The sequence below is a fragment of the Trichomonas vaginalis genome, chromosome II (genome assembly GCF_026262505.1).
Source record: "Trichomonas vaginalis G3 chromosome II, whole genome shotgun sequence".
NCBI lineage: Eukaryota > Parabasalia > Trichomonadida > Trichomonadidae > Trichomonas > Trichomonas vaginalis.
The window spans coordinates 449013-467236 of record NC_067204.1 but is presented as its reverse complement, the minus strand read 5'-3'; the positions used below and the strand labels follow the sequence as shown (position 1 = coordinate 467236).

General features: G+C 31.8%; 3 protein-coding genes and 2 pseudogenes across 5 annotated transcripts, besides 7 other annotated features; 4 read left to right on the top strand and 1 right to left on the bottom strand.

The window, feature by feature from the left end:
* Positions 1-165: part of a mobile genetic element that runs on past the window's edge.
* Positions 166-720: a mobile genetic element.
* Positions 721-1327: 607 nt separating this feature from the next.
* Positions 1328-1364: a mobile genetic element.
* Positions 1365-3925: 2561 nt separating this feature from the next.
* Positions 3926-5635, top strand: TVAGG3_0460410 (serine-type endopeptidase protein; the record flags this gene model as incomplete). The annotated part of the gene is made up of 1 exon (XM_001305300.1): positions 4247-5305. One exon carries the CDS (start codon positions 4247-4249, stop codon positions 5303-5305), a length of 1059 nt encoding a protein of 352 aa, XP_001305301.1.
* Positions 5636-5697: 62 nt separating this feature from the next.
* Positions 5698-6196, bottom strand: TVAGG3_0460400 (structural constituent of ribosome; the record flags this gene model as incomplete). The annotated part of the gene is made up of 1 exon (XM_001305301.2): positions 5777-6196. One exon carries the CDS (start codon positions 6194-6196, stop codon positions 5777-5779), a length of 420 nt encoding a protein of 139 aa, XP_001305302.1.
* A 1132-nt stretch (positions 6197-7328) lies between these two features.
* Positions 7329-8168: a mobile genetic element.
* A 405-nt stretch (positions 8169-8573) lies between these two features.
* Positions 8574-9883: a mobile genetic element.
* A 340-nt stretch (positions 9884-10223) lies between these two features.
* Positions 10224-11060: a mobile genetic element.
* A 55-nt stretch (positions 11061-11115) lies between these two features.
* Positions 11116-18224: part of a mobile genetic element that runs on past the window's edge.
* On the top strand, positions 11394-11682 carry TVAGG3_0460360 (protein of unknown function, DUF4106 family; the record flags this gene model as incomplete). Its single annotated transcript, XM_051235044.1, has 1 exon — positions 11394-11682. A coding segment is annotated over one exon (289 nt), but the record flags the coding sequence as incomplete, so codon positions are not given.
* TVAGG3_0460350 lies at positions 12091-13333 on the top strand (annotated as a pseudogene). Its single transcript has one exon. A coding segment is annotated over exon 1 (1243 nt).
* TVAGG3_0460340 lies at positions 14978-16061 on the top strand (annotated as a pseudogene). Its single transcript has one exon. A coding segment is annotated over exon 1 (1084 nt).

Sequence of the window (18224 nt, the reverse complement as noted above, 5' to 3'; positions counted from 1 at the left end):
AAATGCTATAAATAAATTATTATATTTTATTAAAATGTGACTTTTAATAGTAAGTGAATAAAATAAATCAGGAATTGGGAAAGAAATAAGGTTAATTAAAAATAATGAAAATTACAAGTTTAAGGTTAATGAAAAAGTGACAATGGGCGAGTTTGTCCCCCACTCAAAAAGAAAAAATAATGCACGTTAAAATTTTTCTTTCTTGATTTTTTACAAAATCTACTTAGAATTATGCAAAATATGACTAAATAATTATAAATTTCAAGTTAAATTTTAATTTTGATAAATAATTTAAATTTCAAAATATCAAGTTCAGTTCGACTATGTATGTAGTAATTCCTCAATAAAGTGCCAAAACCCTATTAAAATATATGAACATTTTCAACATTTTAATGTTTTTATTTAAAAATTTGATGGAATATGAGCTTCAAACAATTATTATGTAAATAAAAATAATTAAATATATGTATTTATTCGTATTACAACCGTAGTAAGTCGATTCTTCCTTTCTTCTACTGAGGTTTGAATTTGATTTCGAATTGTAAAGAGATTCAAAGGGAAAATACTAGCGGATAAAAACTACCTCCATGAAAGGGTCATAATGGAGTCAAGTTGTATTTTTTGATATTTTTTGCTTTTCGAGCCTAAATAGGTAGCCAAGATAATGCCTAAAAATAAGGTTCTAAATTCTGAAGTTTACATGATCCTCTCGTGTGCACCCTTAAATGAAGAAGTAATTTAAAACGATTTTATTTATGATCAAATTTTATATATTTTTTTGGATCAAATCCATTTTAATAGAATTTATATACTATTCATCTATTAGTAAACACTACCGTATATTATTTTTTAAGCTATCTTATTTTTTGAACTTTTATTCAAATCTTTGGTCGCAAGAAGAATTGCATGATAAATAAAAACATTTAATCAAAGTCAATTTTATTTTTCATATTCAAATGGACTGAGTGTTAACATTTAACATTTTTTGCTAATTGTCGTCAAAAATTAGGCGTAAAGCAAAAATTGATATTTCATATGGTTTTATGATAGATAAGCATTATATTCCCACTCATTATATTCGTAAATTTTGAGGTTTATCCTTCGCTTTTAAGATCATTGAATTTGATTTTTATATAAAATAGTTATATATTAGAAAATAATATGAGTTTATGTGATATTATTTTTCAGAAGATTTCATTCTATATGCCTATGAAAAGTACTCTCAAAACTAACTTTTTCCTAATTATAATTAAATCTAGAATATTGTATTATGCTTAGTATTATTTCATTTTTCTCATTCAATTTAGAATTTACAAATGTCAAAAAATTGAGAGCTGTCACTTTTGATGAATTTCTGTTTATTACACCAGCTGGCAACATTTTTCATTTAATAATTAATATCAATGGATTTTTTTACAAATAGCAAAGATAAATTGAAATATACTTCGAATAACAAAACCCACTGAAACGTTTGACTATCAGGAGATATATCAGGTAAAATTAGGCGATTTTCCGAAAATGTGATCATCGTTTTTTCATTCAGATGGGTCTTTTTTTTCGAAATGAAAGCAGTTAATAAATTCCAAGCTGCTGATTAATCTACATAATCTGATTAATCTGATATCAGCCTCTCACAAAATTTATCCGCCTAAAAAAAAATGAACTACAGATATCATCTATATCTTGCAAAATCAAAAAATTTATTTTTCTTTTTTTCTTAAGGATACCCTTACATTGCGTAGTTAGAAAGAGAATATGATATTGTCATGATTGTTAAAGTTTTAGGCTCCAGAAATGAATATACATCAAACTGAAACAATTGATAAATTGAATGAACTTTTGAGAGGTTCTCAAATAAAAAAAATTATCTAATTTTTTACAATATTACTATTATTTTATCCACATATGTATATATAGTAATTTGAGAAAACTTTTAGGAAAAAATAAGTTTAATAAAAATCTGAATTTTACTTGTTGTGGGATTGTTATTAATTGACACTCCAGACGTATTACTAATAGTTATGCGTATGCAATTAAAGTATTTCTGATGGACAAAATGTGAGATTTATATCAGATAATTCATTTCTACTATTAAGTTATTCATTTATGAGTTTGCACTTATTCGCACTAAATAAATAACTATTAAAAATTGTTTTAATTAATTGACACCATATAATAGAGTGAATTTTGTTTGATCAAACAACAATAGATGATAGATATAAAGCCAAGAAACTTGCTATTAATATGCTCTACTTGCTATTTCAATGTAAGTATGATATTTTCTAAATGTTTCGTTCAGATAACTTAGATATATTAGTCAAAATTTGAAATTTTAATAGCACATATATTAAAAATAATTATTATTCATAAAAGATTAATGAAATAGTAAAAAAAATCAATCAAATTATAAAAATACAACATTTAGAAGAATTCTTATTATCCTTCAAAAAGTCAGTATTTCTGCTGTAATTTTCTACAACATTGTAGTTATTGCACTTTGTCTATGGATTTGTATATATGTTATATATAAATTATATATCTAAACTGCCCATAAGTGCAATTTTTATATAAATTGTTTATTTCTTTAACAATTTCATATGAAATATGCTTTTTTAAGCGTATCAAAGCTGTGTTCTTAATGTGCATGGATATATCAAGAAAAATGTCGAAAAAAAAATGTGAATTCACAAATTCACTGAATTTTCACCGTTTTTTGAATTTTGCTACAGCACTAATATTAAATAATACTAAAATCTTCTGTCTTTGTAAAGAATCTATTCTGACAAAAAGTGCTCGTTTAAATTTAATGATCATCTGTATGACTAAGTGGTAAAAAGTGTTTATGACCAAAAAAGGGTTACATGCTTAGTCTATTTTTCTGACAGGATACTCTAGATTTACATGATCTCTATTTCATATTCTCCGTTTTTAGATTCTTCGACAGATTTTATGATAGAAAACCAAGATTACAAATTTCCGGCATGTTAATGAAGAAATCTGCAGTACCCTCAATATTATTTCAATAATCAGTATCGTTTCTCTTACAATTTATTTTTTTCTCAATAATTTAAGCAAGAAATAACAATACACACTTGGTTTTACGTATAAAAGCTAAGTGTCGAACTTAATCAACTTTACTTACTTAGCAAATGAATTATTTTTGTGGTTGCGAGTTCTGAATGCTGAAGTTTTAGATTTCTCTAAATGATATCATTGCACTTACAATGTTGTTCCAGCCTATCGCATAAATCATAGAAAATCCAAAAAAAAAATAATATAAAGAAAATTCATGTCATGAAGTTCAAAAAATATCGTGTAACATTAAAATTTGTTATGCATAATACATTTTAGCTATTATTGATTTTTTTTAATTTTCGAGAAATTGAATGGTGAGTCCGATAGAGAAATTTTTAAAAATCCTAGTGCCTCATAGAAGTAATTTCCCTCGTCTCCCATACTTCCAAATGTATGCATATGACATAAACTTTTATGCATTACACAAGTGGCCAATAATATCTATAGAGTAAAAAATTAGAAATTTAATTTTTTTATATGATAGTTATATTTCAGATTTGCGAGCGTAACTTTTTTTCTCCATGGCATACTTGTTTTAAGAGCAAATGATCAAAATCGTCCTTCAATTATTGAAGGAGCTGATATCTTTTGAAAATTGAATTGAAAGGGTATTCAATTTTCAAATTTCCTCTCAATTTTGGAAACATATCAACTCTATGAATTAACAATTATGTGCCTTCACAGTTTATCAGTCATATAAGGTGCTTATAAAGAAAAAAGTTACGCTCGCAAAATATGTTTTTATATAGATTTCACATAAAATAATTATGTAATTTCTAAAAAGAATATTTTTGTTCTTGAATATTAAAGTGTATTGTAGTTTAAAAAGTTTTAAATATGTTGCTAAAATTTCAGGTTTATAGCTCATGTCTAGCATGACTTCTTCGTATGCGCAAAAAATCTGACACGTAAGGGTATCCTTAAATTTCAAATGTCATTGAATTAGTATTCAATTCATGAAATTATGCTATTTCTGGGGTACAGTTATTTGCTATTAAATTACACAAACGATTCATCAAAGAGTGGATTATTAAGCCCAGGGAAATACGAAATTGAGTGTTTTGGGGCCCAAGGAGGGACGTATTCAGAAACATATCGTGGCGGCCCAGGGGCATACGCCAGAGTTCAATTTAAAGTTACAAATACAATTACCTACACAATACAAGCAGGAATGCAAGGTCAAGGTACTTTTGGAGGCCTACCTGATGGTGGAGATGCAAGTGATAAAACAAATTGCGGTGGAGGAGGGTCAAGCAGAGCAATTTTAAGTGGAAACCTAATTATAGTTGCTGCAGGAGGATCTGGTTCAAATGATCAGTATCGTGGTGCTCCAGGTGGCGGAAACAATACCTACTTTTTGAAAAAATCAAGAAAAAATATATTTATAGAGAAATCAGATACTACTTTTTTGATGAATTCCAATTATGGCGGTAAAGCAATTGATGGATCAGGTGGTGGTGCTGGATGTTTAGGTGGTATGGGTGGCAATGATGGCACTTCTATTACATCCGTAGGAGCTAGTGGGACATCCTGTATAACTCCATCAGGTGCATTCATTCTTGAAGAGATATACAATGGTCAAAATAAACCAAATTTCGGAAATGGATCTGTCCAGATAACTTATGATTACTTATGTATATCTAATTGTGTGGATTGTGACGATGGATCAACATGTAATACATGTGATTCTTCACATGTTAAATATATGAATAGATGCGATTATCAATCATGCCCAATTTCCACATATCAAGTCGGAACCGAATGTTTTGATTGTCCTGCACACTGTGAAAATTGTAGTGATAGCTCAACATGCAACAAATGTGTGCAAGGTTTCTTCATGAAAGGAAATGAATGCGTATCATCATGTGATGAAGGATTCTATCAGGACAAGATAAATCGAGTTTGCGCTGCATGTTCAGTTTCAAATTGCAATAGTTGCTCATCTAAACCTTCTGTTTGTGATGCATGCAATAATCCATTTGTTTTGTATAATAACAATTGTGAGGAAAAGGAATGTCCATCTCATTACTTTAACCATTCATTTATATGCTATGAATGTAGTATGAATTGTTTGAACTGTTCATCAAAATACGAATGCACAGCATGTAGATCTTCAAGCTTTCGAATTAATAAAAGTGGGAATTGCACAATACTCAAAACAGAATCATATAGAAATCTTATGGAAATTCAGAGTTTTTCGCGAAGAATACAAAAGAATAGAAACAATTGAATGCAATTTAACTATATATCCTAATGGTTTCATATTTATGCATAAATTTTTCAATATGCATTCTATTATATATATCATTTTTAGTTTAAAGATTATGTTTTAATTCTGAAGTTATTTTTAATTTCACCAGATTTCTATCTTAATGCAATATGATTGTGAAAAGGAAACCATTTGCTATTCAAGAAATTTTCTGAAATTAAAGAATATGAAATAGCAGTGATAAATACTTAAAATATTCATGATGTTATAAAACATTTCTAACTGAAACCTATCTGCATCACCTAAATTAATGAATACAAAATTATTAGCATAAAAGGTTAATAAATATCGAAATTTGTGTACTAATGATGATAATTATTGCATTAAATCATTATGTTTCCGCAAATAACAGAAATGTATTATCAAATCATTGTGAAAAAGCTTGATAATTTGCAGTATATAAGGTATATTCTTTAGCATTCTTCTAATAGTTTAGAATTGGAGTGGCTTGAAGAACCATGCCATCTTGTTGTTGAGGTACTTCTGGCGAAGGACGGCGGCGTATTCTGTAAGGAGGGCCTTCTTAGCTGGAGCATCCTTAAGAGCAGCGACAACCTTTTCGACGGAGATCTTCTTGAAGAAGTCTTCATCCTTAACGTTGTGGCGTGTAAGCATTACGTGGTTGAAGTTGACGGCCTTAACGAAGAGCTTAACTTGTGTCTTCTTGACAAGAACCTCTGTTGGCATGTCCTTTGTGACCTTCTTTGGATACTTTTCAATGCCCATAACGATGGCGTATGGGAACTTGCGGTCCTCTGTGCCTTCTGGGTAAGCAGCAAGGACGACAGCCTTCTTGCCGGCATGGCGACCCTGGAGCATAACAACGAAGCGACCTGCTTGGAGAAGAGACATTCGCAAAAGGAAGGTCCATGACGATAATTTTTGGGTGAAAGTATGAAAAAACTAGGAATATTTGAGAAATAATGTTTAATTTGTAATCTATATACTATTTATTGTTCAGTTGTGCTCAAGTTTATCCATTTAATTCATTGGATATCTTTTGAATTTCTCAATTCATTGTAATTTTCCCTACATAGCAATAAATTATAATATGTTTGATGTATTATATTGATTATAAAATGGATGAATAAATAAGAATATTGATTTCAATTTTCAAGATTTTTAATATTTCAAACATATATCAAGTCTATATATGAATACTAGCATTCTGTCAAAAATACATCATTTGGAGTTCAAGAGCCTAATTTTTTTGATTATTCGTTCAATATCAAAATGAGAATGTGATTTAGATGTGTTTGCATGTGGCTTATATAAATTAGAAATACTATCACTCTTTAATAAAAACAATAAAACTCAATATTAATGTCGTTAAATGAACCTTTTCTTGAAGACATCATTATATATTTATCTCACATGAAATAACCCATCTATTTATGTATTATATTTGTAATTAAATATCAATTATTAAAAAAAACTGAAAAAGAATACTGAATTAGTGAAAAACTGAGGCTGATGCAGCATGTATTGGTGCTTGTGATTAAATGTGAGCGCCCATCATTTTAAAGATAAAGGCAGAATCAAAAAAATTATCACATTGAGAAGATTTTTATGAGAGCACAATTTTGAATTAAAAATGGCTGCTCAAAAAAATTATGAGATTACGAGAGTAATATTCGTGACAATGATTTTTTAGAAATGGGAAAACTTTTTTCGAAGATAATTCTAAAGCTGATTGAGGTAAAGTGTTTTAGTTGTACGGTCAATTATCTGCATGAGATCATCATACAATGCCCATAAGCAGAAGATAACCCCATATTTTTAGCAAATCGATAAATGAATGGTATTCAATTTTGCATCGTTTAGAATTGGTTAAATTTGAAGTTGTTAGTTAGAAAAGCATATGGGAAAGTATAGTGCTAAGAATTATTTTGAATTAATTCAGAAAACAAAATGCATTAATGCATTATTGAACAATATTATTTTTAAATAGTAGAATGTGTTAATTATGTTTTTGAATATTGATGTTATAGACCGAAAATAGATTTTTTCGGTTTTCTCTTCAAATAATTGAAAGAATGATACTATTATAGGTTTATTATATTATATAGCATAGAATCATGCTATAGCCGAAAATTATAAGTTTTGAGAAGATTGAATATAACACAAATAAATTTGAATGTAAGTTAAATTGCTTGTTGTTTTTAATAGCTATTCAATGAGAAATCCAATATTGCAAAATTCAAATTGAATGATTGAAAGAACAGAAAAAGTCATTCTTTTCAATTTCGAATATGTTTCATTGTATTTATAATTATATGGCAAATAAGATATTTAAACTTGATTTCTGAAGGAAAATTCACAAATTGAATAAATTCAAATAATTTTTATTCAAAAAATAAACTAGTTATTTGAGTTTAATACTAATTATCTATTCAAACTACAAAGTTTGTAATTTAAAATATTTTGTGAGATCAGATTGAATTAATTCAAGGTTCTTTTCAATTAATATTAATGACCATATTACGCATTTTCGAACATTCTAAACCAAATATATAAAAATGGGAGACGAATGTTAAATTTGCTAGACATGGGGAGTTGTCTGCAAAGTTTTAGCTCTTATCTCTAACAAAAAATTAATTTTTAAAAAAATGACCGAATACGTTTCACAGCGAGAAAAAAATAAAAGGCAAGATAGAATTTTCTAGACATAAAGAAGTTGTTTACCGAGTTTTAGCTCTTATCTCTAACAAAAAATTAATTTTTAAAAAAATGACCGAATACGTTTCACAGCGAGAAAAAAATAAAAGGCAAGGTAGAATTTTCTAGACATAAAGAAGTTGTTTACCGAGTTTTAGCTCTTATCTCTAACAAAAAATTAATTTTTAAAAAAATGACCGAATACGTTTCACAGCGAGAAAAAAATAAAAGGCAAGATAGAATTTTCTAGACATAAAGAAGTTGTTTACCGAGTTTTAGCTCTTATCTCTAACAAAAAATTAATTTTTAAAAAAATGACCGAATACGTTTCACAGCGAGAAAAAAATAAAAGGCAAGATAGAATTTTCTAGACATTAAAGAAGTTGTTTACCGAGTTTTAGCTCTTATCTCTAACAAAAAATTAATTTTTAAAAAAATGACCGAATACGTTTCACAGCGAGAAAAAAATAAAAGGCAAGATAGAATTTTCTAGACATAAAGAAGTTGTTTACCGAGTTTTAGCTCTTATCTCTAACAAAAAATTAATTTTTTAAAAAAATGACCGAATACGGAGAAAGGGACAGACTAGCCCATTGTCACTTTTTAATTTAGCAAATGAACGCTTATGGAGTGGAGTTTTTGGGTAAATCTGATTTGCTTATAAATGAAATAAAATCAAAAGAAACCATATTGGCATTATATTATGCAAAAATAAATGATCTTACTTAGTACTTTTAAAGTTAATTTCAGAAAAATTTGACACAATGGTATCCGGCACATACAAGTGGTGTACAACCAAAATATAAGTTAGTTTAAACATATATTGCTATATCTCATGATCTTACTTAGTACTTTTAAAGTTAATTTCAGAAAAAATTTGACACAATGGTATCCGGCACATACAAGTGGTGTACAACCAAAATATAAGTTGGTTTAAACATATATTGCTATATCTCATGATCTTACTTAGTACTTTTAAAGTTAATTTCAGAAAAAATTTGACACAATGGTATCCGGCACATACAAGTGGTGTACAACCAAAATATAAGTTGGTTTAAACATATATTGCTATATCTCATGATCTTACTTAGTACTTTTAAAGTTAATTTCAGAAAAAATTTGACACAATGGTATCCGGCACATACAAGTGGTGTACAACCAAAATATAAGTTGGTTTAAACATATATTGCTATATCTCATGATCTTACTTAGTACTTTTAAAGTTAATTTCAGAAAAAATTTGACACAATGGTATCCGGCACATACAAGTGGTGTACAACCAAAATATAAGTTGGTTTAAACATATATTGCTATATCTCATGATCTTACTTAGTACTTTTAAAGTTAATTTCAGAAAAAATTTGACACAATGGTATCCGGCACATACAAGTGGTGTACAACCAAATCTTCGACTCGATGAACTTGTCATCGAGTTATATTCCAGTGTTGTTCCTTCATTCCTGATTAAGTTGCAAATTAAAGGTCTGGATTCAGAGAGAAGTGTTAAAGTTATCAAAAAAGTCACAAGAGATTTCGAAGAAATGACACAATTTAAAAAAGTCGAATGCATCAGTATGCTTGAAGCTGTTCAGAAAGGTCTGAAAATGATACACTTGATCCCAACATTGTTTACTCAACATTAAAAATATTTTGCAAAGAAAACATTTGATTTAATAAACATTTAATTTATTATAATTAATTTTTTATTACAGTATAGTAAAAATGCTATAATAAATTATTATATTTTATTAAAATGTGACTTTTAATAGTAAGTGAATAAAATAAATCAGAATTGGGAAAGAAATAAGGTTAATTAAAAATAATGAAAATTACAAGTTTAAGGTTAATGAAAAGTGACAATGGCGAGTTTGTCCCCCACTCACCGAATACGTTTCACAGCGAGAAAAAAATAAAACTGTACACTGATTTTCATTTTCATTTCCAGTCACTTTACTTATTATTTTTTCTTTTTTTCATTTTAATTATAAATTATTTCATAATACGTTTATTTACGTTACCATTTTCTTTATTCTTTTGAATTCCATACTAGACACTTATAGAATATTTTGATTGTTAACGTACTTCATTAGAATGAATCCTTACAAAGGGTATGTCGATCGAATTTACCTAATTGGTATTTCCAATCAGATTGAAGAAGGTAAAATGACATGGGAAGAAGCTTGCACCCATGTTCCCATCGCCCAACCCTCCAATCAAATGATTTAAAATATTTAGATGTTTCAAAATCTTTTTTACAAAATCAATTTAGCTTACAGAATATCCATTGCCTAAAGGCAAGAAAGGTCGTAGGGTCAATCCCTACGACCAAATCAAAGCTCTTGCTGTGATACATGACCACTGGGCCTTTCCCTGTGGTCAAACAAAACAATGGAAACGTTTGAAATTACAACAAATTGATGTATCTTATAGAGAAGTACGCAGATACTTCAAAGAAAATCATTTCACCAAGACGCGATTAGAGCATGCCGGGCCAGAAACAGCAGTAAGATATTGGGCGCTTTCACCCAATCTTATCTGGCACGCAGATGTTCATTATTTTAGGGGTGTTCGTGGCCATATTTATGGCATAATCGACGATTTTAGCCGCAAAGTCCTAGCGTGTATACAAATACCAGATATGCTGGCAGCGACGACAGCGAACGTTTGCGGCTTCCGCCTTCATTGAATTTGGCGCCCCTTATTGTTTCTGGACCGAAACGGTTCAGAAAATAGGGGCGCCTTTCAAGATCTACTTGATCTTTGGGCGTCCAATGGCGGCATACAGACTCTCATTCTCCCTACCAAAATGGGAAGATTGAGAGATTCTGAGCCGACATTGGAGCGCTGCCAAAGTATTCAGGCTATTCCTGCCTTTATTTGGGAGTACAATAATAACACACTGCATGAAGATCTCCCAATTAATCCATTAACTGGAACAAATTACACGCCAAATCAAATGTATCAGCTGAAACCGAAATACACAAATGCAGATACAGAAAGGTTGTGGCAAATATGGGATAGAGATACAGGCATGACCGCTGTTGACACATTCACAGCGTAATAATAAACATAATTTTTTAATTTCATTTTTAACAAGTTTTTTTAAATGTATGTAATGAATAAAAAAAAAAAAAAAAAAAAAAAAAGGAAGTGGGGCTTCCAGGCACTTCGTGCCTTCTAGCCCTAAGAAATTTTGCCCAAGACCCAAGAGGAGGACCGAACCCCAGCCGACCAGCCGGTGATAAAAACCAAAACCGTTTTTAAAAAGTGACAGACAACTCCGTTTTTTAAAAGTGACAAAACCGTTTTTCACTATATAAGAGATATGCAAACAAAAAAGTGACAGCCGCATGTTTTAAACTACAAAAACCGCTTTTTAACTTCACTTAAAATGCCACGTAAGCTACGTAAGAATATACGTAAGAGGAAGGGAGCATTGAAACATCCAATAGTAAAACTGACACCACAACAACAGTTGCAACAACAAATGATGAATGACCCCACTATGTTGCAACAAATGTCAAGCAACCCTATGCTTTTAAACCGAGTTATTGGTGCACAGAGTGGAGGTTTAAGAGCGGCACTTTTAGCGAAAATGGCAGGCTATGGTGGAGCTGCAGACGGAACAGCTTATAACCCTCAAAGTCAAATGAATTTGAGTTCACTCAAAAATCAAATAACAGATGTCAAAAAGTCAAACATAGACATACAGAAACAAATAAGTGAAAACGAAAAGAAACTAGAATATGACAGACACACAAGAAACTCAATGAGTTAAACGTAGAGAAAAAGAAGAAAGAAGAACAACTGAAAGAACTAAGTACAGAGGAATATGCGAAAAAAGTGTCAGAAAAAGCAGCAGAAGTAGCAAAAATGGAACAAGATGTTATAAATTTGAAAAACCATACTACTCAATATAAAGTACTGAAGATGAAGAGATAAAACAAAAGCCCTGAAGACATATATGGATAGCGATGAGTATAAAAAAGAAGTTGAAGCAAATGTAAGGCAGAAAAACTTTTCAGTTGCAAAACCAAACCGTACAGTATGAAAACTTAGCACAAGAAAGTAAAAATAACGACGCAGCCATGCAAAAGGCAATGAAAAGCGCAGAATATATAAAAGCTAATAATGACGGTTAGATGCCCAAGCCAACGCTAAAGCAGCCCAACTTATAGGGTCAATAAGGACAAAAATACAAGCGGATGAAGACAGTTCAAATGAAGCTTTAATGAATGCGACTTTAAGAATGCCTTCGAAGCTCTTCATAGTAAGGTGAAACTAGTGAACGACTTCTCATCTGGAAAGAAACTGAAGTCTGAAGGTTTCGACAAAGAGTTAAGAGAAGTAGCACAAAATATGACGAAAATAACAGATGCAGCAACTAGACAGGCAGTTCAAAGTGCCTATGACTCCGTTAGAGCAACTGTTGTGGAAAGTCAAGAAAAAGAGTTACAACAGACCAAAAAAGACCTAGTAAATGCTTTCTTAAGAACGAAAAGTCAGGTAGGACATTATGCTGCAGATGGAACATATGTGCCAGCTGGTGGAACTTATATACCAGCTGGTGGAACTTATATACTAGCTAGTGGAACTTATATACCACCAAACCCTCCAAGAGAAGCACCTGCACCAGGACTACCTAAAACATTTACATCGTCACATGGACACAGACACAAGCATGCACCAAAACAACAACTAACACAGCAACCACCTCCACAACCAGTACAACAACCAACACAACAACCACCTCCACAACCAGCACAACAACCACCTCCACAACCAGCACAACAACCAGCACAAACAGAGCAAGGACATAAAATAAGTAGAGAACAAGGAAACCAAGAATTCTTAAAAATGCTTAAGAAAAATTATGATTACCCAGATACTCTTGACTTTAGTGACAGATATAAAGAAGCTATTAGAAAGTTCAAGGAAGGAAATACTGACCCGAACCTATTTAGCTTTATGGCTCAGCACCAAATTGGATATAATCTCAAACCTGGAAAATACAAGCTCGCTAAGGGATATGATTTAATAGCATATCATCCAAATGACATGACTGAATTTACTCCGAGATATTTGATGTCAGAGATAAATGATGATTCAACTATCTTCATGAAACGCGTAAAAAATAGAGACGGAACGAAAGAAGAAAGGCTTATGAATGCGGATGACTTAAATAGGGAACTTGTTAAAAACGGTCTCGGAATATATGAAATGCCACCAGATGAGGTACAAGAAACTCCACAGGAAGAAGTTCAGATACAACCAGACATGGAAGAAATAGTTCAGCAACAACAGCTAGAAGAGCCTGAAGGAAACGAACAAGTCCCTCCTTTGGAAACTAACTTCACAAAACTAGATGAAGATTTGGAACAGCCGAAAAATCTTGACCCTCAACAAGAGTATGCGGAGAATATGGAATCTTTCCAAGAGTCTAAGAAAAATTCGGCTGACATAGTAGAAGAATATCGAAAAATGTTCGCCGACATACAAAAGACTCCAACATCAGATGAAAATATTCAGCAAAGAATGGAAGAACTGAAAGAAAATGTACGCAAATACAACAATCCTTTTTACTTACGAGCATATAACGTTCAATCTTTGGATGAACTCGGTGAAAATAAAAGGTTAAATTTCAACAAAACATATAGAAATGAAACATTGTTTAAAGTTCATTCAGAACCTAACCAATATGGAAACAAACCTACTTTTGTTTCTGCAGACTATGGAACTACAATGAGATGGGGTCATAAAGCTAATCCGGATAGGTGGTTCATAAACTTACAACCACAATTCCAAGAAGTTGTAGACGCAATGGAAGCGAATGGTGAACGAGATATAGCTGGTATTTTCAGCGCGGCTTTAATGCCATTGAAAGATATGAAAGATGCAGATATTTTGGACCAGTATGAAATGAACATGGCTGATGGAAATATAACACCTGACGTTCTAGAACATTTATCTCAAAGAACTACACAGAACCATAGAGATGGTATATTTTGTGAAGAGTTAGAAAGAGAGTTAGGGAGAGAGAAGGAAGAGAACCTATTGTACATGACCTTGCAAACGAAAGTTTGCAAAATGTCATAAAAACTTACTTTGCAGACAATGAACAGAGAAGGATGAATATTTAAGAAAACTCAAATGGACAGTACCAAATGAAATGTTAGTATTGAAAAACATGTTCCTTGACAAAATAAAACCAACTACAGAAATAAATGACGCAAGACTGGAACATTGGGTAAAAGCTTTCCCATTCACAAAAGATATTATTGGTTACATGGAAAGAAAACCAGAATGGCTACAAAAACATATATTTGGAAACGAGCTTATTCCATATGGTCAGGCACTGTTTGAAGAGCTTGAACCGGAAACTCAGGAAAGAGTCATGCAAACAATAAGCGAAGACTCAAATACAAACTATGACAAAATCTTTCTAGGATATAGGTTACCTGAGATGGGCGACCAGAGCCCAAAGGCAAAAAGGACATGGGAAATTTACAACATACTAGGTGAACATAAGGCAAAGATGCAACAAAACTCAGTCAGGAAGAAAGTAAAGCTTGGTACGAGTGGGTTCTATTATGACACATAAATCCAACTATTCTATATTTTTACCCATATGAAATGTACGCCGCTCAGAATATAACGCCAACAGTTTGGATGCCATGAACGGAAATGTTTCTGAATGGTATAAACGAATGCGACAATGCCATTAGAAGGTCAGAAATAGTTCCTGGAACTTACGAATATACAACTGCTGTTTCTTATGGAAACGTAGGTGAGTTTGGAGAAGGTTCTTCAACAACAGTAGATATTGCTTGCGACAGGTTTCATATTATTTCTATTGACAACTCATTCTTATACGTGGAACAAGACATTGAAATAAAACCTTCTGCCAAGTTGTCTGACAAGAAAGGTTGCAATGGAATTTTCTATGTCGGATACCAATATGCTCCAGAAGTTTTTATGGGATATAAGATATATTCTAACTCTGACTTAGTTCAAACAGTAACATGGGCAAACTATGAATGGTTCGCTTTAAGAAACTCAGTACAACCACAAGCTAGAGAACAAACAGACCAGTATGCAACTATTGAGAAAATAAGAAGACTTGACCCTAACGTTCCAGGAGTTTATGTTAACCTTTCTGAACAAACTGCAGCAGCAGTAACCAAAGTAAAACTGAAACTTAGAGTTCCTTTGTCATCTTTCCTCATCTTCAGGTTTTTAAGATACTTGCCAAACTGGGCAGGAAAAAATTTCTATTGAACTTACTCCAAGCAAAAATAACTTAGTCATTGCACCAACACAAGACCCATTCACTATTACAGACGTAAAGGGAACAAATCAAACGTCATTCGCCGACTTTTGCAAAGACAAAGTTGACTTAGACTTTGGTTTCTCAAACTTCAACACTGAAGTAAACTATTATTTCAATGCTGCTGGAACTGCTTGGGACCCAGTTAAGTTTACATGCGAAAAGTTTGAATGCAAGAGAATAGAAAGCAGACTTGCCGTTTATATGTTGGACCCAGATATTTTCAAATGCTTTAGCTGCCAAATATATTGCAGTTCCACTTATGTTCCCTATACACCAAATATCTGTCAAAGACTTTGCAGGTGAAGTTGGAAACCAAAGTGCTGACCCAGGTGCAAGAACAGATATTGCTTTAACAACTGCAATGAAACATGCAGATACTATGTTTGTACTGTTCAGACGAAACTATAAATGACTATTCTTGTTTCTACAACCCTGGTATTAAATATCATATAAACATAGATGGCAAATATTATCCAAGAGAAGAATATTCTACAGTTGAGGATATGAGGTCATACAACTTGACATTAGATGCTATGAACTTTAACAACAACTTCACAACAACTATTAACCCTGAAATGCAAAGTTCTATTATGCCATATGTGAAAGTATGGACTCATACAGGAAGTCAAAAAACTCAATATACAAATGGAGACCGTTTCAAACTTTTGGCTTGGCATTCCATTTGCTGACTCAGAAGACTTTATGGGTGGTATTTCAACTGTTGGTACAGTTCAAATACAATATACTGGTGACAGAGACGGTCCAGATGAATTTGAAAGCAAAGAAGTTTACAAAACCATAGCACTTTTCACGGAAGATGCTCTTTTGAAGATTCGTTCGATGAAACCTGCTGGGGCTCCTCAGATTGGCATAACGACAGCTTCCATCGAGCAGATTTTGGCAGCAGGTCAGTAAGTTGTTCTTGAACTGACTCTCTCCGTCAAATATTGACAGTACGCCAGTTTTGACATAATATTGTATTATAAACTTTCCTTTAGTAATATCGGTCAGTTTTGAAGTTATATTTTTGTCTGCTTCAAGAACTTTCACCATTTCAGTTATACCAACTTTCTTTGCTTTAAAAATATTTAGGTTCAGCAAAGACTGCTATTCTATAACATTTTCCATTTTTGTGTAAAGAACTATTCTGTCAATGTATTTGTATTGTTTGTGAGTATAAACCTTGTTTTGCTTCAATTCGAAGAGATACTCAAATACGTCCATATTTTTATTCGAAGTAAAATGTCATTTCCGAAAAATAGAAGCGTAAGTGTTTCAAAAGGTTTAATGGCGGTGGCAGATGTGAAGTTAAATTCACCAACTCAAACAAACAGTCAAAGTGTTGTTGTCAATGTCAAAGACAGAAATGTTGAAGTGGGAAAACCATACGAAGACGAAGATGGTATAACAATTGTTCCTGTAAAAGAACCAACATATCCTGAAGTCAACAGAGACTTAATTCTGTTGCAGATATTCGAAACGACTACCAACAACTGAAAGACAAACTTCAAAACTCAGGAGAAGATTTGTCAAGCTTTAAGTATAATGTTAAACTTGGTCGAAACAACCCTGTAAAAGTGAACTCATATGTCATTGCACCTCATGAAGTTTTGAAAGAACTATTTGAAATTTTGACAGAGGCAGACGATATAAACATCAAAGAAATAGAACCCGACATTAGTTGCTGTGGTGTTTCATATAATGTCATTGACAAGATATACGTTATGAAAGGAGGTGAAACGTTGAACTTAAAATATAGTTTCTCAGACGTTATAAAAATATTTGACGACCACAACATTTCATTAAAATTTATTTGCTAAGTAAATGGCAGAAGACATAATGTTTATACTATTACGACTAAAAACCCTGAGTCATATAATTCTATAACAACAAACTTACAAAAGTCCTCAAGGACGATATTGTAAACTAACCTTAAACACAATGACGACTAAAGCCTGTTTTGCTCTTTTGACACCAGAAGACTTTATTGTTGTTGAATGGTAAAAAATACTCCTTTGAAGATACTTACTCAGATATACCACCAACAGGTTTTGTTGACTTATTTAATACTTTAAGTACGGGTGTAACATGTGCTGCAACTAGAGCAGGTTTCATTATGTTTGGATGTCCGACTGAGTTTACTATAAACAATATGAGCTATAATACAAAACTTATTTCTGGTTTTTACTACCAACAGTTTCCTATAACAGGAAAAGGTGTCATACAAGGAATGTCTGTTCCATTGACTTTAAGTACACCTATTTTATATATTGTTTCAAACTTAGGTTCAAAGTGTTATTCGAATGTCGACAAAACTATTATGACCAAAAAGATACTTATGCGTATAAACAATACTTTCTCTGCTGGTTTGCCTATTGTTCATTCGAATGCAGAATTTTCAACCTTAGTGAACTCAAACACTTTGGCAAGTATAACGTTGACATTAGTTGACGCAAACTTTGTTCCTGTAAAACTTTTATGTCCTATGTATTTGTCAATGACGGCAGAAAGTTTCGAATTGGAAGATGCAACTGGTGAAAGTATTGTATTACAAGAACAACTTCAACAACAAATAGCTCAAGAACAACAAATAGCTCAAGAACAACAAATAGCTCAAGAACAACAAATGCAACAAATGGAACAACAAAGTCAAGAATAAAAAAATATTATTTTTTTATTTTTATAAAAATGTACAAGATAGATGTTTCAGATTTTTATGACTTCCAAGCATTCAGAAAATGTGTCCATTTAGAGACTATAACAAAGCAGTCGAGAATTTGAAACGTTTAGTCATTTATGTTGACTCTGCCCCAGAATGTTATTCATGAAAGAATGGGATGTTGTCTTTAACAAACCAAGAGCAACAATAGTGTCTGAACAAGAATGTAGACA